The following is a 24,860-nucleotide window of genomic DNA, read 5'->3' as shown; positions in this document are numbered from 1 at the left end:
AGAAAAAACCACAAAGCAGCCACTCCAAAAAGCTAATCAAAATGGCCACAGAATATTTGACATTGATACTTCATTTACTTATAATTTACCATTTGTTTTTCTTTTTTTGGCTAGGCAATGGGGTTAAGTGACTTGCCCAGGGTCACACAGCTAGTAAGTGTTATGCGTCTGAGGCCGGATTTGAACTCAGGTCCTCCTAACTTCAGGGCCAGCACTCTATCCACTACGCCACCTAGGTGCCCCTAATTTACCATTTGTTAAAAGGAAACCTGTATGCTTAGTGGCAACTGGATTTAACCTTATATTTCCAACTACAAAATTCCTATCTTAATCTATCATAATCTATGCTGAGACATAACACAGCTGTTGATGAAAACATTCCAATTCCATGACACACAGATTCAAATATATAGAGAGAGTGTCCCAAAAGTCTCAGTGCGGTTTTAAGTTCAAAGAGCTTAAAACTTTTGGGACATCTGTATTTAACTTCTGGTGACTATAGTTGAAGAAACTTTAACCCTTGTCTTTTATTATCCTCTGAAAGGTAATTCTTAATATAACCTTTTATTTACATCTTAATTTGGGGATGACCACCCTTTTATAAAAAAAAAAAAGGCAACAGAGCTTCTAGAAATACTGGGTTTCCAGGGAATGTACTCTTTAGAGATATTTCACATCTTGACACAGAAAAAGCTAAAAGGTTAAGCAACTTAAACTTAACATATTAGGTGTTACTGCCAACTGAGGATCAATCGAAAATAAAGCCAAAGTATCTTTGCAATTATAAGGTAAATCAATGGAAAGAGAATCAGTTACTACATTATTAATAATTTGTTAAATATAGGACTTCAAAAAAATTTTATTAATTAATTTTGATTCATCAACAATCATTTCCATAAACCTCTGAGTTTTAAATTTTTCTCCCCCTCCCTCTCCACTTTCCTTCTCAAGACAGCATGAAATCTGATAGAGGCTGTACATATACATTCCTATTAAACATTTTTTAACATTAGTCATAAACACACAACTTTTAAAGAACAAAGCTGCATGCCAAAATATTTCCACATCATTCTTACAGAAAACTGCACAAATCTATAAAGGAAATACTATGATAAGTCTGGTCTAATGAACTTATACACTAGTTCATTTTAACTTTTACTTACATTTATAGAACCTGGCAGCAACGTAACCTGCTGGAGTTCCAAGCAGCACCCATAGGACCACAGCACAAGTCATAAGAGCTCCTCTGTTAGCAGGTGACAAAAATCCCAAACAAGCAAAAACTAAAGGCAAAATAATTAATTTGTTAAACATGAATGTTTGAATTACCTGACTTTCCTTAGCTATTAACTGATAAAACTGAAGACCCATTTATACAAAAAGGGGAAAGAATGAGAGGAGCTGACAAAGCATGCACTATGACAGAGTTGTGCTCAAGCTTAGCACTGTTTAGATGATATTCAATGTGACAAGACAGCTGTTTACCAATGGCTCCTTGTCCCAGACAAAACCACACTTTGATTATCCCCTGTGTCAAGGGTAGTCAAATTGAAGCCAATGGTCACTATTAATTTTATCAATTAAAAGTATTATTTCCTTTAAAAGAAATGAAATATTACAATGTAGAGACACATGAGGGCACTCTAACCAACAATTAATCAAGGGGAAAAAAACTACTTTCACAGTACCATGAAAATGTTGAAAAAGATTATTATCTTAATAACGATGGCTAGCACATGTATAGCTCTTTTAAGGTTTACACAGAATTTTACTTATATCACAGCACTTTGGCAAAGACAATGGTGAATTCTAGCCCAGCCTACTCTTTATAGCTGAGCCCTAAGAGAAGTGTGTTAACCACTATGGCAACAGTGATCATTCAGAATTCCTTCAAGACTCAAATCAAGCACCCACTTCAACATGAAACCTTTCCTGTTTGCCCCACTTCCACCCCCTCCCACGAGGTTGAATTTATTTATTTATTCTGTATATACTTATGTATCTACAGGCTGCCTTCCATGATAGAACAGGAGTTGCCTGAAAGCTGCAACAGATTCATTATTGTCTTTGCATCCCCAACGGCTAGCATCGTGCCCAGCAGACACTTAATAAATGCTGGATCGTTTCCAAGAATGGCTACTAGCAGATCAGGGACCCTGGAACACCTGACAGAAAACAGTAACTCAGCATTGCCCACTCGATGAACTGATTTTGGTTGTCAGAAAATCATAAACCAGGGCAGCTAAGTGGCGCAGTGCATAGAGCTCTGGCCCTGGACTCAGGAGGACCTGAGTTCAAATCTGGCTTCAGACATAAAACACTCACTAGCTATGTGACCCTGGGCAAGTCCCTTAATTCCACTGCCTCACCAAAAAAAAAAAAAATCATAAACCAAGACATCCCTGGGTTTCTATAAGCTTTCTCTCAAAACCAGTTTCAAAAAGAGATAGAAAGCGTTTTTCATATGGGGGCTACCACAAGAGGTCAGAGGAAAACAGCTAAAAAGATGCATAATGGACCCCAAACTTTCCTTGTATCTTTTTTCTAGTTTATTCTCTCCTCTTTGGTCACATTTTCTAAAATGAGAAAAACTTTCTCTAATATCTGGCCTTGATAAGGAAGGGAAAAGGAAGTAATCAAACTAAATAAAGTTTCAAAGCAGGAAAAATTTGTCTTTGACATTCTACTGCCTCCATTTTTTCACCACCATCCTTCCAGTACTCTCTATGATCCTTCTGGCTGGGGTAGATGCCCCCCCACATCTACCATGGCATCCCACTTTTCATTAGATATGATATCCCAAAATTGCCTCTCCCAACTCCTTACCTACCCCTGACACAAACATTCTTCTGCCTGGATAAAGCAAACCACCTTCTATCCCCACACTGATTTCAGTGAGGTGTCTGGTTAAACCACTTTCTTGAGGGTATTCAGTTTTTCAAAAAGGATACTAGGTACATACATTGATTTCTTTTTTTTTATTTTTATTTTTTAATTTAATTTTTTTCATTGTATTGATTTCTAAGAAGAGTTTCAAGGCAAGGTGGAGGAGAGATTAGGGGATAATAACAAGAATTTTTATTATTAAAGATAAGAATCCTTCACAGGTTGGGAAGGGAAGGAAGCTAGGCTACTACCTGTGTTCCCCTGGGCTAAGGGGTTCAAAAATTTTTTAATAGGACTGTCTTACCAATTTCCATATTATGTCCCATTTCTTTCAAAAATGGTTTCCTCATCCTCATTCCTACCATCTCTACAGTCTCTTTGTTCTCCCTGAGACCCAACTTCTAGCCTAATCCCTTATTCTCCTAGAGCCTAGATGATGTACAATTTCAAGGGGGAAATCCAACCTTGGCAAATTCATATCTAGCATGCTGTAAGGCAAATTCAAACTGACTACAGTTTGCCTCTTGAGAGTTTAAGTGTGATTGTATTTTTTTAAACCAATAGCTAAAATCTGTTCATGTATGTTTAATGTTACAGCTTAGACAGGTAGTTGGCACACAGAATAGAATACTGAGGGCAGAATCTGGAATGTCCGAGTTTAAACCCTGCTTAAGACACTTACTAGATATGTGATCCTAAGTCAAGCCACTTAATCTGTTTGTTTGAGTTTCCTCAACTATAAAATGGGGATATTAATAGCAATCTTAGGGTTGATGTGAGGATCAAATGAGATAATATTTATAAAGCATTTAGCACAGTACCTGGCACATAGTAAGCTCTATGTAAATAGTAGCTATTATTATTATTAGTCTTTTTTTGTTCATAATTTAAAGAGGAAACACTGGTTCCCACCAGGGAGAACAGGATCAGGCACTTAAAGATAAACTAGTTCAATTCCTTCATTTTACATATTACAAGATCACAGATTGAGAATTCAAAGTTGCCATAAGGGCCGTAATGGTCAAACCCCTCAATTTATAGAAAAGCAAACTTAGACCCAGAAAGATTACCTGAATAGTCTTGCAAGAAAAAATCAGAGCTAGGATCTAAACTCATTTTTAATGACTCTAAATCCAGCAAATTTTCTTTCATACTATGCTTTCTCTCCTGAACTCAGGGCTGCAGGAAGGGAGTTTTGGGTCAATTAGTCTAATTCTGTCATCTAGCAAGCTCCTTTTCACATAGTCAGTAAAACATTTCCCATTTTCTTTCTTCTTACTTAACACTTACATAGAGTCACAAAAGTCATAATTAAAATCTGTGTCCCTGATCCTAGAAAGACTGACAGCAGCATTCCTTTTCTTGGAGGACGGAATATATCACCATGAACCAATTTCCAGCCAAATTCTTCCTGAGCATCTTCCTAAGAAGCAAATACAATTAGGGTTAAACTTGCAAGAAAGTTCAATTCAGTGTCCAAATAATATAAATTAAGAAACAAAAATAATTAAAAGTATTAGTTATTCCAAATTTGGAAGCAACAAAATTTCAGCTAGGGATAAACGCTGTGACTTTGTTGATTTTTTTTTTCATAGTCAGAAGTATGGTTTTAAATAAAATGTGGTTACAGAAGAAATCCTGAAAAGATGATCTCCAAATCACTAATAATTAGAATAATACAAACTCAAGCAACTCATGAGTTTCTATCTCACATACAGCAGATTGGCAAGGATTACAAAAAAGGGAAAATGACAAAAATGTTTGAAGGGCTGCAAGAAAACAAGCAGATTACTGTTGAGTATAGGTCTGGACATCCTAGAAGGCAATTTGGAACTATATCCAAAAAGTTATTAAGCTGTGCATACTCTTTGACCCAGGCCACTACTAGGTCTAATCTTTGAAGAGATCAAAGAAGAAGAAAAAGTTTTTTATAAATACAGTACAGGAGAAACCTTGGAAAGATAATTTTCAAATAATTAATAATTAGAGAAATACAAATGAGAGCAACTCTGAGGTTCCACTTCACACTCATCAAATTAGCAAAGATAAAAAAAAGTAAAACTACCAATGTTTGAAGGGCTGCACAAAACAGGCACATTACTGCACTGCTATGAATTGCTTCAGCCATTCTAAAAAACAATTTGGAACTATACCTAACAGTTACTTAGCTGTGCATACCTTCTGATTTGGGCCATTACTAGGCCTATACCCAAAGAGATCAAATAAAGAAGAAAACACCTACATATAAAAATATGTATAGCTGCTCTTTTTATAGTGGTGAAAAACTTGAAAATAAGGGCATGCTCATGGCTAAACAAATTATGGTATATGAATGCAATGGATCATTTTTGTGCCATAAGGAAATGATGAAAAAGATGGTTACAAAGAAAACTGAGATTTGTACAAACTGATGCAGAGTTCATACAAGTAAGCAAAACCAGAACAATTTATATAGTAACAACATTACAAACAAAAACAACTTTAAAATACTTAAGAATTCTGATCAATGCAATGATCAATCAAAATTCTAGAGGACCAATGATGAAGCATCCTACCTAGCTCCCAAAAGAGAAGTGATAGATTCAAGGTGTAGAAAGATATTTATTCTTATACATGGTCAATGTAGTAATGTAGCAAATTGACTATGCAATTTGCTTTTTTTTTTTTTATAGGGCTATTTTTTTCACTGATGGGAAGAAAATAAAACTTTTGTTAATCAAATAACAAGAAAACCTACAGTTTAAAATCAAGGCTAAAGTTGGAAAAATGAACTGTTTGAAGATATACTTAACATCCAACGTGGTAAAAGTGTGGTTTCATGATGAAGAACCAAAAATGTGCAAAACAAGCAGTTGCAATAAAAAAGCATACTGCCTACTGAAACATTTAAAAATATGTATAAATTTATAAGCTGAAGGCAAGTAGGTGATACAGCAGATAGGACACAAGGCCTGGGGTCAGGAAGACCTGAGTTCAAATCTAGACTCAGATACTTACTAGCAGTGGTCACTTAATCTGTCAGCCTCAGTTTCCTCATCTATAAAATGGGTATAATAATAGTACCTACTTTCCAAGGTTCTTAGGAGGATCAAACGAAATAACATTTGTAAAGCATTTTGCAATTCTCAAAGTGCTATATATAAATGCTAGCTAGCTATTATTGTAAGATTTATTGTATTCCAATAAATTTATCTTACTTTTCTCCCAGTTAAACAAAATACATGAATTATTTATTTTGCCAATCCTATTTACTCTATTGGAATTTTATTACTTATCCCAGTCATTTAATTTTTATATAAATTTTATTCTTTTGTGGCTCAGTGTTGATTAAAAGATAAAATATATAGAAGTAAACAAATATATTATCTTTCAAATCTTGCTACTTCTGTGGGAAAAAAAAAGTATGGGACAGAAGAGATATTAGGCTGCCCATTAAACTGAAGGTCTTCAAAGCCACTGTGCTGACTTCACTACCGGATGCCTTGATAACCCAGACAGTCTACCAGCATCATACCAAGAACACTGAACCACTTCCATTAGAACTGTCTTAGGAAGATTCTGAAGATTACCTGGCAAGATAAGGTACTGGACACTGAGGTCTTCTCCCAAGCTTACCTGCCAAGCATTCAAACTCTACTGCAGAGAGAGCGATTCCAATGGGCTAGCCAAGCAGCCCAAATGCCAAACATACATTTATCTAAAAGGGTATTTTATGGAGAACACACAAGGCAAGTACCTAGAAGCAGTGCAAAGACACTTTCAAGACCTCTCTGAAGAACTTTAGCACTGATTGTGAGACATGGGAGACACTGGCATAGGAACACCTAGCATGGTATGTTTGCATTAAAGAAGGCACTGTGTTCCATGAACAAAGCAGAACTGCAGTAGCACAAAGCAAACATGAGATGTGCAAATCTAGAGACATTTCCATCCCAAATGTTCAAATGGACCTGGGGTGGGGAACCTGCAGGTGACAAGTTTCCTAACCCTGAAATGGATTATTTGTGCCCAAACTGTGGTAGAGCCTTCTGAGCTCATGCTGGATTAATCAGGTGATTAATCACCACAGGTGAACACACTGTACTTTGACCCCAACTTTGGTCCTCTTCAAGTACACAGGATGAACGACTACTTCTATGAAATATATTAAAAAGCTACTGAAGACTTAGCTGGACAACATACCAATAAAGCATTATGAAATGATGTCATATTTTAGGAAACAAATAGGTGGATGATTTTTTTTTAATCTGGATGATGTACGGTGGGTGGCAAGAGTGCTCCGGCAGAGAAAAATCATATATGACCAGTTTTCCAATTTGTGATAACAAAGAAAGTGAGATAAGAATATCTGAAGTTTCCCCACCATTCCACTACCAGAGCAAGAACTTCCTACCGTCATCTTTAGACAAATAATAAGTGACCCTATATTAAGGTGGCACAGAAGGTTAGCCATATCACAAGTCTCTTGTTTCAATAAGCTTGTTCTTCTCGAGTCTTACCCAAAATTTTCAAATTTTTTTGAAGTTATAATTCATACAATAGAAACCATGTCTTAATCCCTGTGACATCAAATGCTTTTTCTAGAATGAAAATAAAAATCCATTACTCTATTATTAGCCTTCCACTGACATATGTCATCTAAGTTTAGAGGAGTACAAAACAGAAGTGTCTATACTTGTTCTCAAAACCTGTGCTCCTGTGAGCTTTGCTAAGTGTGCCCCAAACTGTATGAAAGTTATGCTTGTAATCACATGTGCATGTCTGATTTTCCTCTCTCCCATGGCATGCCCCAATCTTCCAGGAAAAGGAAGACTCTGTGTGCCAAGATCAAAAAAAGTTTGAAAAACATTGATCTAAATCTTGTAATCAAATAGGAAGGTTGACAATGTGACTTTCAAAGTTTAATTTCAATAAATACAGGGTGTCCCAAAAGGCTTAGTGCAATGACTCTGTGACTGAGGGATTGCTCGCTCTCGCTCGCTCTCTCTGTAAAATGTACTGATTTATCTATATTGTCCCTCCAGCAAAATGTAGACTCTTTGAGGGCAAGGCAAAATGTTTTTGCTTTTTCTTTGTTACCATAACACATACCACAGTTTAATAAACAATTGCTGATTTACTCTGCAGCACTTGTCAGTGTTGTTGTTCATTCTTTTGAGTAACAAACTAACAGAGTACCCAAAAGACTTAGCCAGGCCAGTTTCATATATGACTGATGAATAGCAGTTAAGGGACAGAATGATAGGTCCTCAGTTGGAATAAAGTAATCGCTTTGGTTCAGACAGCAATGCTCTATTTTGAATTTGTTTCTGTTAGTAAACGTAAATCAATTGAGCTTTTAAAACTGATAAAAGTTTAGCAAGGCTTGCTTTTTTTTTTTCTTAAAGAAACCTCGAGGCCTATACGAATGCCTCATTATGGCATGGAGGTATCCTTATGTTTTTGAAGGCTAGAATGGGAGACTGCAACTACTGACAGGCTCTATTAAACTGCAAAGGCTTGTGATGGATTGAATGGCTGCTGCCCAGCAATTAGCCAAACAACAAATTTGGAAAGGCTCATTCAAGCTTGGCTTCAAGGTAACAGAGTTATTTTTTTAAATTAACTCTTAAGAAGACCTTCTAAGTAAGTCACAGAGCAACTGGGATCTGTGTTGGTGGAAGACATGCCCACACTGATACGATCACATCAAGTACAGCAACCAAGCAAGAAGAAAAGTGATAGTTCTTAAGAAATGTGCTGTCCTCATTTTTAAACATGCTAATGAGCTATGGTAAATAGCACATATGCTTCTCAATTGTTTATGCAGTAGTGGCAGGTTTAACATTGATCCTGTCATATTTCATCAGGTTCTCCTTGTGATAAATATCTGTGAGAAAGGTGATAGGAGTCAAGAATGCAGGGAGGTTAAAACATAGGGAGATAGAGTCAGAAGCAATGAAACAATAGCTCTATTACTATGGACTTACTTATACTGTATAGAATTGAGTGACAGGATCTCAGCAATGAACTTTAAAAAATGAAGCCAATACCCTGAATTATACTCAGAGGCTTAAAAATATTAGTGGAAAACCACCATCCAAGAATAAGTAAAAACAACTTGTTCCAGGCCCAACCAACTCCACCATGGAGCACATGACCTTAAGAAATTGATAACATATTTGTTTACATATCTATACCTATCGATGCCTGCTTCAAAGTGGAATCATAAGAATGAGACCTATAAAAGAATCAAACTACTAAGAAGGCAGAGGGAGATAATTAATGAAGCATTCTTTCACTGTTTACTGTTTTGTGTTTCAACTTTAAGAAGGTGTAAGATGACAACAACTGAGAGACAAGCTTCAATAACACTTAATTTTGAAAAACCAGTGGAAGAGAATATGTTATTTAATCAAATCTAATTTTAAAAAATCTACAACCTGTTAAATGGAGGTGAAGAAATCAGAGTAGGAAGGAATAAGGGTCAAAGGTGTAAAAACAAAAGTCAAGAATATACTTTAAAAGAATATCAAAGACGGTCTACACATAGACATTGGTGGACCTAAGGATTAGTACGTTAAAAAGACACTTAAAAGGCTTTAAGAAACAGAATCAAGACAAAGCAAGGATATATGGGAGATCCCTGATATAAGAAGCAGCTTCCCAAAAGAAAAGTATGGAAAAAAGGCAATACATGACCACTTATTCTCTAAATCTGCTGCAGTAAAATACTTTGGGCCAAGGTTTATAGGGGCAGGTGGTAGGAGGAGTAGGCAAGCTAGAGTTTATGAACCTTGTTAAAAAAGGAAATTAATTAGAGAACAGAATCATGAACATGAGGATAAAGATATTCTGGGAAAACAAAAATAAGGAAGCCTATGAATGTATAAAAATATTAAGGAAAACCTGGGAGAATGGTGACAACCAAACAAAAGGAAAAGTACTGGTTCTCAGGAAATGTGTTGTGCTTATTTTTAAACATGCTAATGTTTAAATGAAGATAAAATGAGTAAAAGCAAAACAATGAAAATTTGAATCTATAAACAACTTTCTATGAAATCAATTCTCTGTCAGTTCAGGCTTAGGAAAAAAAAATTATACATATATAATGTGAAGATAAGATAAATGTGTAGAAGATAAATGAAAAAGTATGAGATACGCTTTGAATACACCAAAAGAAAAGCAGCATGAAACTGCATAAATTTAAAATAAAATTAAAGCTGCTTTGCTGTCTATTTTCACTCTAAGATGTCTAATAAATAGGGCCTAGAAACTGGCACAGCTGATGTATGAGACAGGGATTGTTTTAAAAAGAATAAAGCCAAGACTGCTCCTATTTGTTATTTTTTCCCCAAATAAGCTAATGTAAGAGGGTCTTATATAGAACTAATTATACTTTTTTCTTAATGTTCTATAAAATATTGTGGACTTTTAAATGCTAGACATTACCACAGAAATATAATTGGTTATTTATTTGAAGATTCAAAATGCTACAAAGTATAAATTCATGAGAACAACCTAAAAGTAGATTCTTGGTAAATAACAGAATCAGGTTTATGAAAATGAGAATAGGCAAAAATAGGTTTCATTTTCCCTAAAGTAAAAATGAAAAACATCAATCAAAACTATATAGATAATGTTATAATGTTTTTACTCACAGTTGAATCCATCTGATTATATCTTGCAATGTCTTTATGAAGCGTTCTTAACATAATCATAGCTACCATTCCAGATAAGAAGAGAACAATCACGAGGGAATTCATTATGCTACAAGAAGAATAAGTACTTTAATTATCAATCTCACAAACTGGTTACTCTTCATAATACTGACAGGGTCTATATGAGGAGGCCATTTTGCGTTGAAGGTGGACCTTAAAAACCTAGGTCTTCTTGATTTTGAAGCCAACTCTCTATTCACTACATCTGCTGCCTATAAATCAAGAGTTTTTAAAATCTCTTTTAGTTTGGTGAAGCCTCGAGACCCATTCTCAGAATAATGTTTTTGGGTGCATAAAATAAAATATATAGGATTACAAAGTAAAGTAAATTATGCTGAAATACAACTATCAAAATATTTAAAAATCAAACCTACAGGAGACCTATGCACACACCTGAAATCAAACACATGGTTAAAAATCCCAGCATAAGTGAGAAAGGAAGGAACAAAATGAGGAAGAGAGGTGACTACAATCTTGGAACCTTTTTGAAGATTAGACATGAAACAACTGACAGAAAAGAGTCATAAATTAAGAAACAGGAGAGGAAAAGAAAAGCATTATAAGATTAGGGAATGAAATGTGCAAAGGCTGAAATAAGCAGGAGGTAACAACATAGCTCTGCTCTCTCACCTAAACCACTGAATGTGAGTATGAGGCATGGATTCCAAAATATAGTCCCATCTGGAAGCCCATCTAATATTTTTTTCTTCCTGAGGGGAAAAATAAAATATAAATAGCTGAAAGCAAAAGTACATTAAGAAAACTGCAAAAAAAAAATTTCAAGGAAGGATACAAAGCACATACAACGACAAGTCATCATATGTTATAATGGCAAAAATGCTGGACTAGATATCAAGAGACCTGGGTTCATATTCTATCTATGACATTTTTTGCTATATGACCAAAAGCAGGTCACTTAACCTCCCTGAGAGGATTGGGCAATATCTTATAAAATCTTATAAAAAATGAATGTTGTGGGATAGCTAGATGGTGTAGTGGATAGAGCTCTGGCCTTGTAGTCAGGAGGACCTGAGTTCAAATTTGACCTCAGACACTTGACACTTACTAGCTGTGTGACCCTGGGCAAGTCACTTAACCTCGATTGCCTCAGGGAAAAAAAAAAGGAAAGACCTTCCAGAATTAATGTTTTGGCATCATTTTCAAGAACCCAGACACCTCCATGCTCGAGTGAAGCATCAGAATAGGACTTCTGTGGAGAAATAACCATGACCTAAAACATGTACACTGAAATAATAGAATTTCAGAGCTGGAAACGAAGTTAGTCTCTATGAGGAAGGAAGGAATCAAGCATTTATTAAGCACTTCCTCAGTGTCAGGCACTGAACTAAGCATTTTACAATATCTCATTTGATGATGACAGCATCCCTACTGAGGAAACTGGGGCAGACAGGGCTTACGTGACTTGCCTGAAGTCACACAGCTACTAAGTGTCAGAGGCCAAATTTGAACCACAGTCATCCTGACTCCAGGGACAGTGATCTGTCCACAATGTGAGCTAACCACCTCTATTACACAAAAGGAAGCTAGAGTTCAGACAGGTTCAGATTTGGCAAAGATCATCAATGTAGTTTAGTAACAGAATAAAGATTAGAACCCAGGTCTTCTACTGTCAATGTTGATAAACAACGCAGAAGAGAATATAAATAAAATCACTGGTAATATTTCCAGGATAAAAGGTTTCTTTTGAATGGGAATTTTAAATATATGAAAAGTAAAGTTTTCAAAGCTATGTAATTAATTTTGCATATTTTCAGGTTGCATGAACTAGGTATTTAACCCTCATGAAACTCAAGTTTAATGAAACTTAAAGAGAATTACCACTGTTTTCTACAGCAAAAGATAATGCTACAAATCACATGAAAATGCTTCACTGTTGGAATGTCATACAATCTCTACCCACCAACTGTACCTTCTAATTAGAAGAACTTGAGTTAGAAAATTTTTATTGAGTTCTAGTCCCTCAGGTTTAAATGAATATCAGTTTCTTACCACCTCTTGAACAAACTAATGAAACTTTGAATGTGCAGAGTACTCATAAGCTAAAATTACTTGACATTCTGAGAAGTCATTAATCAATTCTTAAAAGTTTAGCTATTTGTAAAAGTAAAGTATTTTAGAATAATTTTAAATAATGAAAATTCAAAGGGAAATTTTATATTAAAATAAAGAATACTCACATGAAAAGTAACTGAATAAGTATAGGCAATTCTGATTTCTCCAGTAGCCTTATTGCTTATATCCATTGGAGGTCCAGAACAGTCAGGTTTATCTATATGTGTATGTTTGTAGCTGTAGTAATAAACATTTAGGCAAAATGTTGGGAAAAGTAAATATTAAAGAATATAATCAATGAAGTTTATAAAGACAAGCTTTTGGATATGAATACATTTGAATGGTACCAAAAATTTTAAGAATGTTGACATTGTCTTTTCCTAAAATTAACTTAACTTCTTATCATGATATACATTTCTTTACTATGAAAAGCAGGAGATAGTGGCTTAATCTTGGGCAAGGTAGCAAGTTTAGCACACATAGAAAATATTTTATATTCATATTTTATCTAAGGATTTCATAAGTGACCAATGAATGCCTTCTTATGCAGCACCAAGAGATATTCTTTCAATGTATCTTCAAAAACTAGGATGTGAACACTGGAGGTTTTAGAAATTAAGTTTATCCCATAATAATGGATAAAGTTATAAATACCCTAAATTAAGGTTAACTCTTAATAACGGAAAAAGTTGTCAATAGCCTCTATTCCAAAATGGCAAACTGGAAAAATATTCAAAGATTCCTGATGGGGAAAAAACAAAACAAAAAACACCAAAGAGCTACCTCTCCTTTTCTGGCTCCATAATTAGCCATAAAACTTTAAAAAAAATTGTACAATTTGTCAGCACCTCAAAACATAATGTGAAACCAAGATAAAGAGACTTTTAGCCCAAGTCATTACAAAAAACTAACTTATCATACCAATATAGGATGAAGCATGTTTTATCCTCTTTGATAAGCCCCAAACTATAGTTCAATCTATTTAATTTTATCTATTTTGGCTAATTACGTAATTACCTTTTTGGTTCAAGTTTAGCAGCCACTAATCTTGCTCCCATGGCCCCACTTTCAACAATATGATAAAATATCTTGATGTCAACATGGTTGAAGATGTAAAACGTATCTTTTTCATGGAATTCTGACTGTGGGACAGAATTTAAAGTTAAAGGAAGAAAACTAGGTCTGGAATAACATAAAAAATAAAATAAGACTACCAGTCAGGATTAAAAGCTTCCTCCGACATTTAACAAGAGGAATGTCTAGGTTCTAAGCATAAAAGTTTTCTCAATTAAATTTGAGGGAGAGATAATGCATGCTTACTTTTATGTATCAAATCTTCTAAAAATCTGAATATGTGGATTTTTAAAAAAATTGTGAAAAATATCTAAATATTCACTTAGAATATAACATTTTCAAAGAGAAGTGTCCAACTTCATATATATGGTTAAATACATATACTCTGAGGAAGTTTACCACTTGATCCACAGTAGCCTAGTTATTCAAGTATTTCTAATTAACAAGGCCATTAACGTACCCTGTTTCAAAATCAAACTACTGCCAATGTCTACAACTATATCTGTCAATACCAAATGAATTAAACTAAAATTTATTACAATTTTAAACCCACCATCTTTGCTGAATAACATTCAACATAAAGAAACAAACAATATCACTTCCAGCCCAACATTTCTATAATCACAAAGTTCACATCACAAAGAAAAGTAAAAAGAAAAATTCTTAGAAGAATCCAAGAGTCCAAGTCATAATAAAATTCTTGGGACCCATTTCATGAGACTAACTTAGAATGAATCTCTTTTGGTACTTACATATGCAAATCTCCTTGGACAGGATTTACAGTATGGGTCTAATATATTTTAAATCTTAAGTTAACATAATGCTTCAATAACCTGGTCAGTTCTAAATTAATTCTAACATACAATACTAAATTCTGAATTGTGGATAAATATTAAGGCAAGTTCCAAACTTTCACTTAATCACACAAAATATGAGCTGTAAGGCTAATTTTTTTTATTTAGAAAAGTGACCTTAAACATATTAACAAACTTACATTAATAACACAAGCATCCTTTGCACGGCCTTTATCTGTAATATAACAGCCAATTGGAAATCCAGGATTGCAGAACCTCTGTCCATCTTCAACATCATAGCACCATGTTACAGGCATGTTATCCACAATCCTACATACAGATAGATACACACAGACACACACAAATTAAAACAAAATTCCAAAGGAAACCACCACCATATATAACAAAGAGTTATTTACTGAAAACAATTACTTCATAAAGACTATCTTATTAAAACCTGGTTTTCAAACATCTACAAATTATCAAATTTGTAAATAACACTAAGCTGAAAGGAATAGCTAAGGCACTGGACAACTGAATCAGGATTCAAAAAGCTCAATTCTTCAATAGACGAAAAGAACTGGCCACATTTAATAAAATGAAATATAATATGGATATGTAAATGTACATTCCTACATGCAAATTTTAAAAAATCAAATACACAACTACAGGATGCCCAAAGGTTGACCAGTCAATCATTTACATGAAAAGAACCTGGGAGTCACAGCTAACTACAAGATCAACAATACCATGGGAACCAAAAAGGAGAATGCAGCCAGCCTGCATTAAGAGAGGTATCCAGAATAAGAGAAGTACTAGTCCTGCTGATTTCTGACCTGGTCAAACCAAAATGCAAATATTGTGTTTAACTTTGGGTGCCATACTTAAGAAAGAACACTGCCAAAATGAAGCACATCTACAGCGTCACTAAAAAGGTGTAAAAACTAAAGACCATGTCATTTGATGAAAGGTTGAAGGATGTTTAGCCTCCATTTAGTAAGTATTTATTAAACATTTACAATTTGTCAGGTAACAAATGTGCCCAGTGCCGAGAATACAATGAATGGTAAGCATAGTCCTTGCCCTCAACGAATACACATTCATATGGGTAAGATATGTAATAAATAGATACAAAATGTAGAGAAGAGGAAGGTAATCTGAGAGGTGACTCTTCAAACGTCTGTAAGGTTGTCAAGTAGAATATAAGTTCTTAGACATACACAGGCTTTTTTTGTCTTTGTATCCCCAGCCCTTGCCACAGTGCCTTGCACAAAGTAGTTACTGAATAAATAAATGCCCACTGAAATGTCATATGAAAGTGGGATTAAACTTGTTTCACTTAGCCCAGAAGCCAAAACTAGATATAACAGAAAAAAGGTACCTAACTAAAGATTTTAACTTGACAACCTGCATTAGAGTTGTCCAAAGTGAAAATGGACAGCCTTGAAAGTTAGTGGGTTTCCCACTGCTAGAGGTCTTTAAATGGAAAACTGATGACTTTTCAAGCACTGTAGAAAAAGATTCCTATTCAGGTTAGATAAGAGTTGGACCATGGGACTCCTTAGGTCCCTTACAACTCTAAGATATTATAATTCCTAACGAATGGATTCTAAGAAGTCAGATCTGAATTAAACCTGATATTAAGTATTCCATGTCCAATTTCTACAATTTCACTAATTTATAATTCAGTCTATAAAATGGTTTAGTTTATATCCTTCTTTAAGACGTACTCATACTAGAAAATGATTTTGTAATATGATTGCAAAATACCTGCAATACAGCTGATGATGTACTAATATAGTAAGTATTCTGGAAGCCCGAAACCTATTTTCCTCTGGCAAAATACCCAGTCTGAGGAACAGCCCAGAGAATAGGAAGGGAAAAAAAAGACTTTTTGTCGCTCAAATAATTCAATAATAGAAACAGCTGCTGAAGAAGGGCATTAACAACAGGGTGTGAAACTTAAGGTCAAGGTCAAGAAGAAAGTACAAATTACAGGATTATAATACTGTGCGTTTCTAAGCAATATTTCTTGAAGAAGCATTGCTTTGAACTAGAGAATCAAATCTCTCAAAAGACCTTTAAAACTCCTAAGGTTGTCAGCACCACTGCAGAGATACATATCCTATTTAAAGAATTAAAGACTAAGGGAAAAAAAAGTGGTTTAAAGAGTTCTATGGCACTGGAAAAAACAGAACCTAAAGCCCTAGCTTGCAGTTTCCTATATTCAAAGGACAATGTGGTGTTGCAAGTAGGAAAAAAAAAGTTACTAAAAATGTTAGCTATATTATGACTACATTAATTCACTCCAGGGCATGTTTTATTTGTTAATTAATGTATGCCTCCAGTGGTGAAATTATGAATCTGTACTCACCCCAAGGTACATATTAATGAACTAATAAAACGTCTCATCACATTTAAATGCTACGTAATGATGCAGATTCTACCAAATTTCAGAATCACCTGCACTATTCAGTTGCTTATTATTACAAACAGCAGGCTAGCAGTCCATGGTCATGCTATAAAGTATCTAGAAGCACAATGTCAAGGTTATATAAATCAAGAAACTCAAGACTTTCTAGAATAGTTCCTGAGAGGCCAAAAGAATTGGTTATTAACTGCTTTAATTTTTTATAGGGAATGAAGTACAGAGTCAATAACAGATTTTTTTCTTTAACACTTGGCAATCAGTATTACTATTACATTATTTATATTAGCTATATACGATTGTTATAGATACAGCACATTGGAAAAAATAAGATGCTATATATATGAAATGTGAAATCGGCAGCAGGCACTTTAATTACTATTGTTTTTTATCTTAAAGCCATATCTTACGTTTATTATCTAAGCTAACAGAAACTCATTTTGAGATGAAGCCTTAACACAGTAGTCTTCTCCAGCTAGCTACCTACATGAAATAAATATATGAAATAAATGTATAAGGGGCACTTAGAAAATACAAAATTTAAGTTAATAGGAAGTTTCAGAGACTGGTATGCACTTAAATAATATTTTACATTTTCATTTCATCACTGATTATTAAAAATACTTGCTCAGTAAAGCAAAATACAGCCTAAAAGGATCTTCTAGAAGGTATCTCACTTCCATTTTTAAAATACACAAGATTCCTTGATAGAAATAAGCAAAGACTATATCACAGTGTTCAGCAAAAACAGGTAACTACAAGTCAAGATCTAATTAGGTTCTGTTTTACACATTATGGAACTCTTTTAATAGTTTGATCAATACTCCAAAGAGGTCGAAGAGGAAAGAGATCCATATCTAGAAAAATATTTATAGCAGCTCTTTTTGCAGCAAACTGAAAACTGAGGAGACGCCTATCAACTGAAGAATGGCTGAACAAATTGTAATATGTGATTGTGATGGTTCAGAAAAACCTAGGAAGACCTATATGAATTGATATAAAGTGAAGAAAGGAGAATCAGGAGGGCACTGTACACAGTAACTGTAATATTGTAAAGATTATCAACTGTGAAAGATTTAGCAACAACTCTGATCATTACAATGATCCATGACAATTCCAAAGGGCTCGTGATGAAAAGGGCTATTCACCTCCAGAAAGAGAACTGATGGACTCTAAGTGTTGACTGAAGCATATTTTTCTTCTCTTTATTTTTCTTGGCCCCCCCCAAAAAAAAACCATGGCTAATGAGGAAATGTTTTTCATGATTTGATGTATAATGGGTTTTGTATTTCTTGCCTTCTCAACAGGTAGAGGAAGGAGCAGAGAAAAGAAGAGGATTTGGAACTGAAAATACAATTTAAAAAATGTTTAAAGAAATTTATTTTTGATGGGATGCCCATTAATTGGAAAACGAAGGAGCAAATCAGGGTATATGACTGTAATGACATTACTGCACCATAAGAAATGGCAAAAAGGGTAGTTTCAGATAAACATGGAAAGACTTGTATTAAAGGATGCCAAGAGAAGCAGAACCAGAAAAACAATTTATTCTATAACACTGTAAAAACAAAAAACTTTGAAAGACTTAAGAATTCTTCCCTATTAAAATGTAAGCTTGTTTGTATTCTTAGTGCTTAGCACATAATGAACATTCAATAAATGCTTTAACTATCATTGCACTGACCAACTACCACTGCACTGATTTCAGGTGATCAACAATGAAGCATGCTGTTCACATGTTTTTAGACACAGCCAACACTGGAATCTGTTTTGCTTGACAACACTTGTTAACAAGACTTTTCTTTTTTCTTGGGGGGAGGTGGAGAGGGTGGAGTGGGGACAGGGAGAAGTTGGGGGAGAAAATAAAAGCTTGTTAACAGAAAAAAGATTCTTTAAAAATTCCAATCAGTTCTTCTCTGAAAAGGGAGGGACACATGGTCATCAAAAGTATTTACTAGCTGTGTGACTCTGAGCAAGTCACTTAACCCCGAGTGCCTCACCAAAAAAAAGGATTTACCACTGTCACAGTGGATGTCCTGGAACTGGGGCGGGGAACCTGAGGCCTCAAGGCGCAAGTGTCTGTCTAGGCCCTCAAGTGCAGCCCTCTGACTGAATCCAAACTTCACAGAACAAATCCTTTTATTCATTATTAATATTCTAGGACCTGGAATGACTCTTTCAGATACTTTTATTTGCGGGTGACAATATGCTGATTGCAATGGTCTTTGAAATAATGCATTTGTGAAATTAAGCAGCACCATCAAAGATCCCAAGCTGATTCTTTACACAAACAAACATTACCCCAGTAATCTTATATGGCTGTGATTCATGGAATGCTACAATCTTGAATGAATCAAAACTGTGGTTAATCCAAAGGGCAATGAAAAGATGAATCACAGATATAAGGAGGGTATAGTATATTACTTATCAATGATCATCTGCCCACAAGAAATGGTGTTAAAAAATGGTGAATAAATAACCCATAAAGTCATGAGTGTAGTAAGACCTGTCACCACCTCAACTCATACATCATTTAAGTCCTTAATAAGTTCCCTATCAGAATAATTACTTGTCCCTATCAAACAACTAATAAGTGTTAAGAGGTGGAACTTGAAATCAGGTTTTCTTGACTCCACACAAAGTAGTCCATCCATTACACCATGCTATCTCAAAACCATTCAGAAGATAATATGGCCAGAAAAAAGGACATGGGCCTTCCATTGAGACTTGGGTTCTAGTTCTAGATGACACTCACTAGCTATCACTAAGCAAGTTCCTTCCCTCTGACCCTCATTTTCCTACTCTGTAAATGTGAGGATTAGATAAGATTATCAATGAGGTTCTTTTCAGTATTATGGTTCTATGACTTTGTGATTCCATGATTAAGTCATCAAATTATAGGTACTCTGATCATAATATACACAACTAAATAAATACTACATGTATGTGCGTATGTGCGACTGCATGCAAGAATGTAAAATGCCACAGACTAAGAAACTGAGGAGGAAAATAAGCTGATCCATTAAAGGAATTCAAATTGCCAAAGATAAACCAGTCACTAGAAGATTTTCAGTTCAAGAAAAAATAATTTTATATTTTTAACTTTTCAAAAAGCAGATTATCTTCACCTTGGTTATTCAAACAACATTTGTCTGGTCTGAGTTTTGTATAATAAGTAGTATAATTATATTACAAAATTTAAAAGTTCTGATTTTTAAAAATTACTCAATGAGTATCTGTTCTCCATTAATAAATAATGAGAATAATCAAGAATTAGAATGGATTGAGTATCTATCAATTAAGGAATGGCTGAAAAAAAGGTGGTATAAGAATGAAATGGAATATTATTGTGTTCTAAGAAAAGTTAAATATGATGGCTTCAAAAAAGCCTGGGAAGACTTGCATGAACTGGTGCTGAATGAAATTAGCAGAATTAGGAGAATAATTTATACAATGATCACAATAATATAAGGGAAAACTACTTTGAAAGGCTTCAGGACTGTGGTCAATATATGCTCGATGGTTTCATAAGACTAATGACAAAGCATGTCTTCTACCTCTTGGTAGAGACATGATGGACTAGAGGTGCAAAAGGACACAGATACTAAGATAAGGTCAATGTTCCACTTTGTTTTTTTTTTACTACACTCCTTTGTTACAAAGAAAGGTTTCGGGGGGGAGGGGACATTAGGGTATATGTAGGTGGTGAAAGAGATTCCCCTCCCCAAAAGGAGAGAATGAATAAGACATTACAAAAATACACAGACAAAAACAAAAAAAAGTTAAAGAACACAAATATAAAAATTCTGCTACCACCTTGGTAAGTTTAATATATACTTCATTTAAAAAAAAAGAGGTCATAGTTTCATGTACAACCCTCCTTCTTATTCTTCTTTGAGTACTAAAATGTTAACTGATGATCAAGCTTATAAAGAATTTTTTTAAAATAAAGTGCTGGCTGCATTTGCTAACTAATCTGGTGCTATCAGTAATTTATAAGATTATGATTATCCCAGAAGATAATCTTAGTGCAAAGGGAAAATAGCTCTATATTTATGTTAGTATCCTACAACGTATTTTTAAAATTCTTTCTGGCTCCAGAAGTTACAGAACATCTGTCCATATCTCTTCAACTCATCTATCTACTCTGAAGTTACATGATAAAACTTTGTTGAATTAGGCAGAAATAGTTTCCACTCTCATAGCTTAAATAACAAATTCAACAACTGGAGATAATATGAATCACTGTTCCTCAAAATTATGTCATGAAGAGCTTTGGAGAATGAACCTTTTGTCTCCAAAATAAGGACAATACATATGAGAATTAAATTCCTAATTCTCAGATTACATATTATGCTAGATCCAGCTGTGAAAACCTTAGCAGGCAAATTCAAACTTCTCAGGCAACAATAAAAATGACAAATTACTACCTACCATTTTTCAAGGTACTCTTTGAGAAAGACACATTTTAAGGCTGCAGCAGAGATCATGCTTACTATTAAAAAAAACCTAACAAATTTCATAGGCATTAAGTTTTAATGACTTTGAATTTTAAAAATTCTTTGTGATATTACAGTGATTCTTTAATTCTATAAACTTCTTGGTAAATAAATTCAACACACATCCATTAAGTGCTGACTATGTGCAAAGTACTTACCCAGTTCTGAAGATGGGAAGGGAGCTATAAAGTTAAGATAGCATGTCCCCTCTTCCTCCCTTCTCCCTTAAGAAACTTACAATCTATTTAGGGGATTATGACACATACTACAAAATGTTACGGACCCATAATTTCACTGATGGGGTTACTTCTCATACCTATGTAGACTGTAACCCCAATATTACTCAGGAACATAAATGTCAAGCTGGACAATCAAGTTCAATTCCCTCACTTTATAAGTGAGAAACTGAGGGTAAGGTGACTTATGTGATTTTGATTTAACCAAAGTCACACAGGTAACGGCAAAAGAGGCAGGATTTGAACTCAGGTCCTTTGATTCCAGGGCTTTTTCTGCTGTACCATTCTATTACCCTTCTCTATATGTGGTCTTTTAAGAGCTGCTCATAATGTAGTTACATTGGTTCTCATTTCCAGGTGTATAATCTAAGATATTCCATCTTGGTAAAAACCTGTCAGAACTTTTGCTTTGCTAGGACAGCCTTCAAGAACCCAAGGTCATCTCCACAACACAATAAAGTAGGAGGGAAGGGCCAGAGGCGAACCACACAAATAACTGCAAAAATAAAAAAGTCACACATGAGAAATGCGTAAGATAACCCTTCTGCTCAAAAGTTTTCAGTGGCTAGCCCTACTCCTTACTGAGAAAAGTTAAAAATACTTTGCCCAGCATTCAAGGTCTCCCATAAGATGTTTGTACTCAACCTCTCCAGCTGTGTCTCCTATTCCTAAACTGTATACATCCTGAGATTCAGTCACATTGGTCTACTATCTTCCCCTAAATCTGCTATATATTGTCCTGATACTTCAACTTTGCTCCTATGTTTGAACTGCTCTCTCTCTCTCTCTTTACTGTTGAATTCTTAACCATTCTTTGAAGTTCAACTTAAATGCTAACTTCTCCATGATACTAGAAGGGATCAAATAACCTTTGTATGAATCCAGAATAGGATGGGAATAGCACTTACTGAAACAGCCACCATGAATGAGCAAACTTTAGAGAGAAAGATTTACTAGTAAGCTACTGGGGTTTGTCTTGGCATATATCCTTATTCTCCTAAACCAAGTCTTTCCTCTCCTTGAAAACTAGAAAACCACTCAAGACTGTCAAGACATAATACTTGTCTGGTCTGAAAGTGAAAATAAGTAGTATAATTATATTATGAAATAAAAAAAGTATTGATTTTTAAAAATTACTCAATGAGTATCTGTTCTCCATTAATAAGCAATGGGAACAATCAAGAGTTGGAATGGATTGAGTACCTATCAACTGAGGAATGGCTGAAAAAAAATGTGGCATATGAATGAAATGGAATATTATTGTTTTCTAAGAAAAGTCAAATATGATGGCTTCAAAGAAACCTGGGAAGACTTGCATGAACTGGTGCAGAGCAAAATAAGCAGAATTAGAAGAAAAATTTACATAATATATATAAATAAATATTTTAATTTATATAATATGTAAATATATGTAAATAATAAATTTTTAAAATTTATACAACATTTATAAGTAATATAGAGGAACACAACTTTGTCCAGACAAATATTGTATCAAGACAGACAATGGTATTCCACATTCGTCCTTCATTCAATCCAAAGAAACAGGCCAGAGAGCAATCCATTAGAAAGGCACCTAGAAGGGAGGATATCTGTAACATGGCTCTTGTCCTTTTTGGTGGGGGAACATTTATTTTCTCTTTCGTGAGAAAAGAGGAGAGTAAGGAGAAGGATGTTTCTGCTACCAAGAGAAGGATCTGTTCTAGAAACCTTGGGGATCCCAGGTAGAAAGGAAAGGAGAGAAAGCAGGCTTAGGGGCAGCATTTGGCAGTTTTGCTTACTAAACTCTGGACTGAAAAAGGAGAATTAGGATCCTATTTAGTTTAGCCCCTTGTGGAAAATGATCTCAGACTTCTGAAAAATAATGGCTTCAGACAACAAAGGCCCCCTGAACCTAATGCACTTATTTTATCCTAGGAGAGGTAAGACATAATAAAGAGGGGTAAGATAATGAAAAGAATTTTAAAAGCCCCCTAAACATGTGTATTTGGAGGACCAGGATGAGGGAAGAGCTTTCCACATCCAATTCCATCCTCCAGATACCCACAAAGGCCAAAAAACAAACAAAACCCAACTCTTTAATAAAATAAGAATGTCACCCACTGAAACAACTCCTAAGGATTAATTCTTCTGTCAAAAACAAAAAGGACAGAATGGACAACAAGGGACATTAAGGATTTGTGAAAATCTAGCTCTAGGGCTAATTCCAACGCCCCTGGCATTTAAAGCCCTTTACAACCTGGCTTTCTGAGACTTTTTAGACAGGATTCCTTTTCTTTGCTTCAGCCATTCTTTCTGTTGCTGCTCACATGGTCCATATCCTCACCTCTGCATGAGTTGTCCTGGTCCATACTTAGAATGTATACCCTTCTCACCTTTGTCTCTTAGAAGGCCTAATTTCTTTCAAAGATCAGCTCAAATGCCACCTCATTATTAGTGGCAAGCTACCTCCCCTTCCCCACCTCATCACCTTACACTTATTTTGTATACACTTACATGTATATATCTTGTCTCCCTTGACAGAATATAACTTTCTGTCTCTGTATCATCAGTGTCTGGAACATCGTGGTGACTTAATGTGGTTTAATAATTGCTAAAGGATTGATTGGAACATTGGCTAGCCTCGGGGTCAGAAAGTACTGGATTCAAGTTCTGCCTCTGACGGCTATGTGATCACAGACAAGTCACTGAAGCTCACAGTACCCCAGGAAACTATATTATTCGCATTCCTGGAAGTTTTGACACTAGGAATTCTGATAGCAAAGAAGTGACAAAGGTCCAGAATTTTTTTTTTGACTGGGATGTAGCAGAAGATGGGAGAATCCTTAGGAGAATGGACAACAGATAGCAGAAGGGCTATGATTAGAAAATGTAAATTAATTTGAGATATAATTTGGAATTATTATAGGACTTTGAAAAAGTGAATGGTGTGATCAAAATCACAATGAAAATATTCTTTTTTTTTTAGTAAAAAAAAAAGTATGCTTCAATCTGTATTCATACACCATCAATTCTTTCTCTGGGCATGGATAGTATTTTTTATAAGTACTTCAAAGAGTTGCCTTGGATTATTGTATTGCTAATAGCTAAGTCATTCACAGCTATCTTACAATATTACTGTTACTTTGCACACTGTACATTTCACTTTGCATCAGCCCATGCAAGTCTTTCCA

The 24,860-nt window shown here is 34.8% G+C and overlaps 1 protein-coding gene across 1 annotated transcript in view; it reads right to left on the bottom strand.

Annotated features, from left to right (window-relative positions):
- TM9SF2 (transmembrane 9 superfamily member 2) overlaps positions 1–24,860 on the bottom strand; it is a 77,566-nt gene that overhangs the window by 16,179 nt on the left and 36,527 nt on the right. Inside the window, exons 5-11 of the mRNA XM_020963966.2 lie at positions 14,728–14,857; positions 13,677–13,801; positions 12,785–12,896; positions 11,217–11,296; positions 10,527–10,635; positions 4,177–4,309; positions 1,164–1,283 (exon numbers count right to left, since the gene is read on the bottom strand). Coding sequence (XP_020819625.1) covers positions 1,164–1,283; positions 4,177–4,309; positions 10,527–10,635; positions 11,217–11,296; positions 12,785–12,896; positions 13,677–13,801; positions 14,728–14,857 — 809 coding nt within the window. The remainder of the gene's footprint in view (positions 1–1,163; positions 1,284–4,176; positions 4,310–10,526; positions 10,636–11,216; positions 11,297–12,784; positions 12,897–13,676; positions 13,802–14,727; positions 14,858–24,860) is intronic.

The sequence above is a fragment of the Phascolarctos cinereus genome, unplaced genomic scaffold (assembly GCF_003287225.1).
Source record: "Phascolarctos cinereus isolate Bilbo 61053 unplaced genomic scaffold, phaCin_HiC Scaffold_7;HRSCAF=346, whole genome shotgun sequence".
In the NCBI taxonomy this organism is placed as follows: Eukaryota; Metazoa; Chordata; class Mammalia; order Diprotodontia; family Phascolarctidae; genus Phascolarctos; species Phascolarctos cinereus.
The sequence above is the reverse complement of the archived record's forward strand: the minus strand, read 5'-3'. Positions and strand labels throughout refer to the sequence as shown.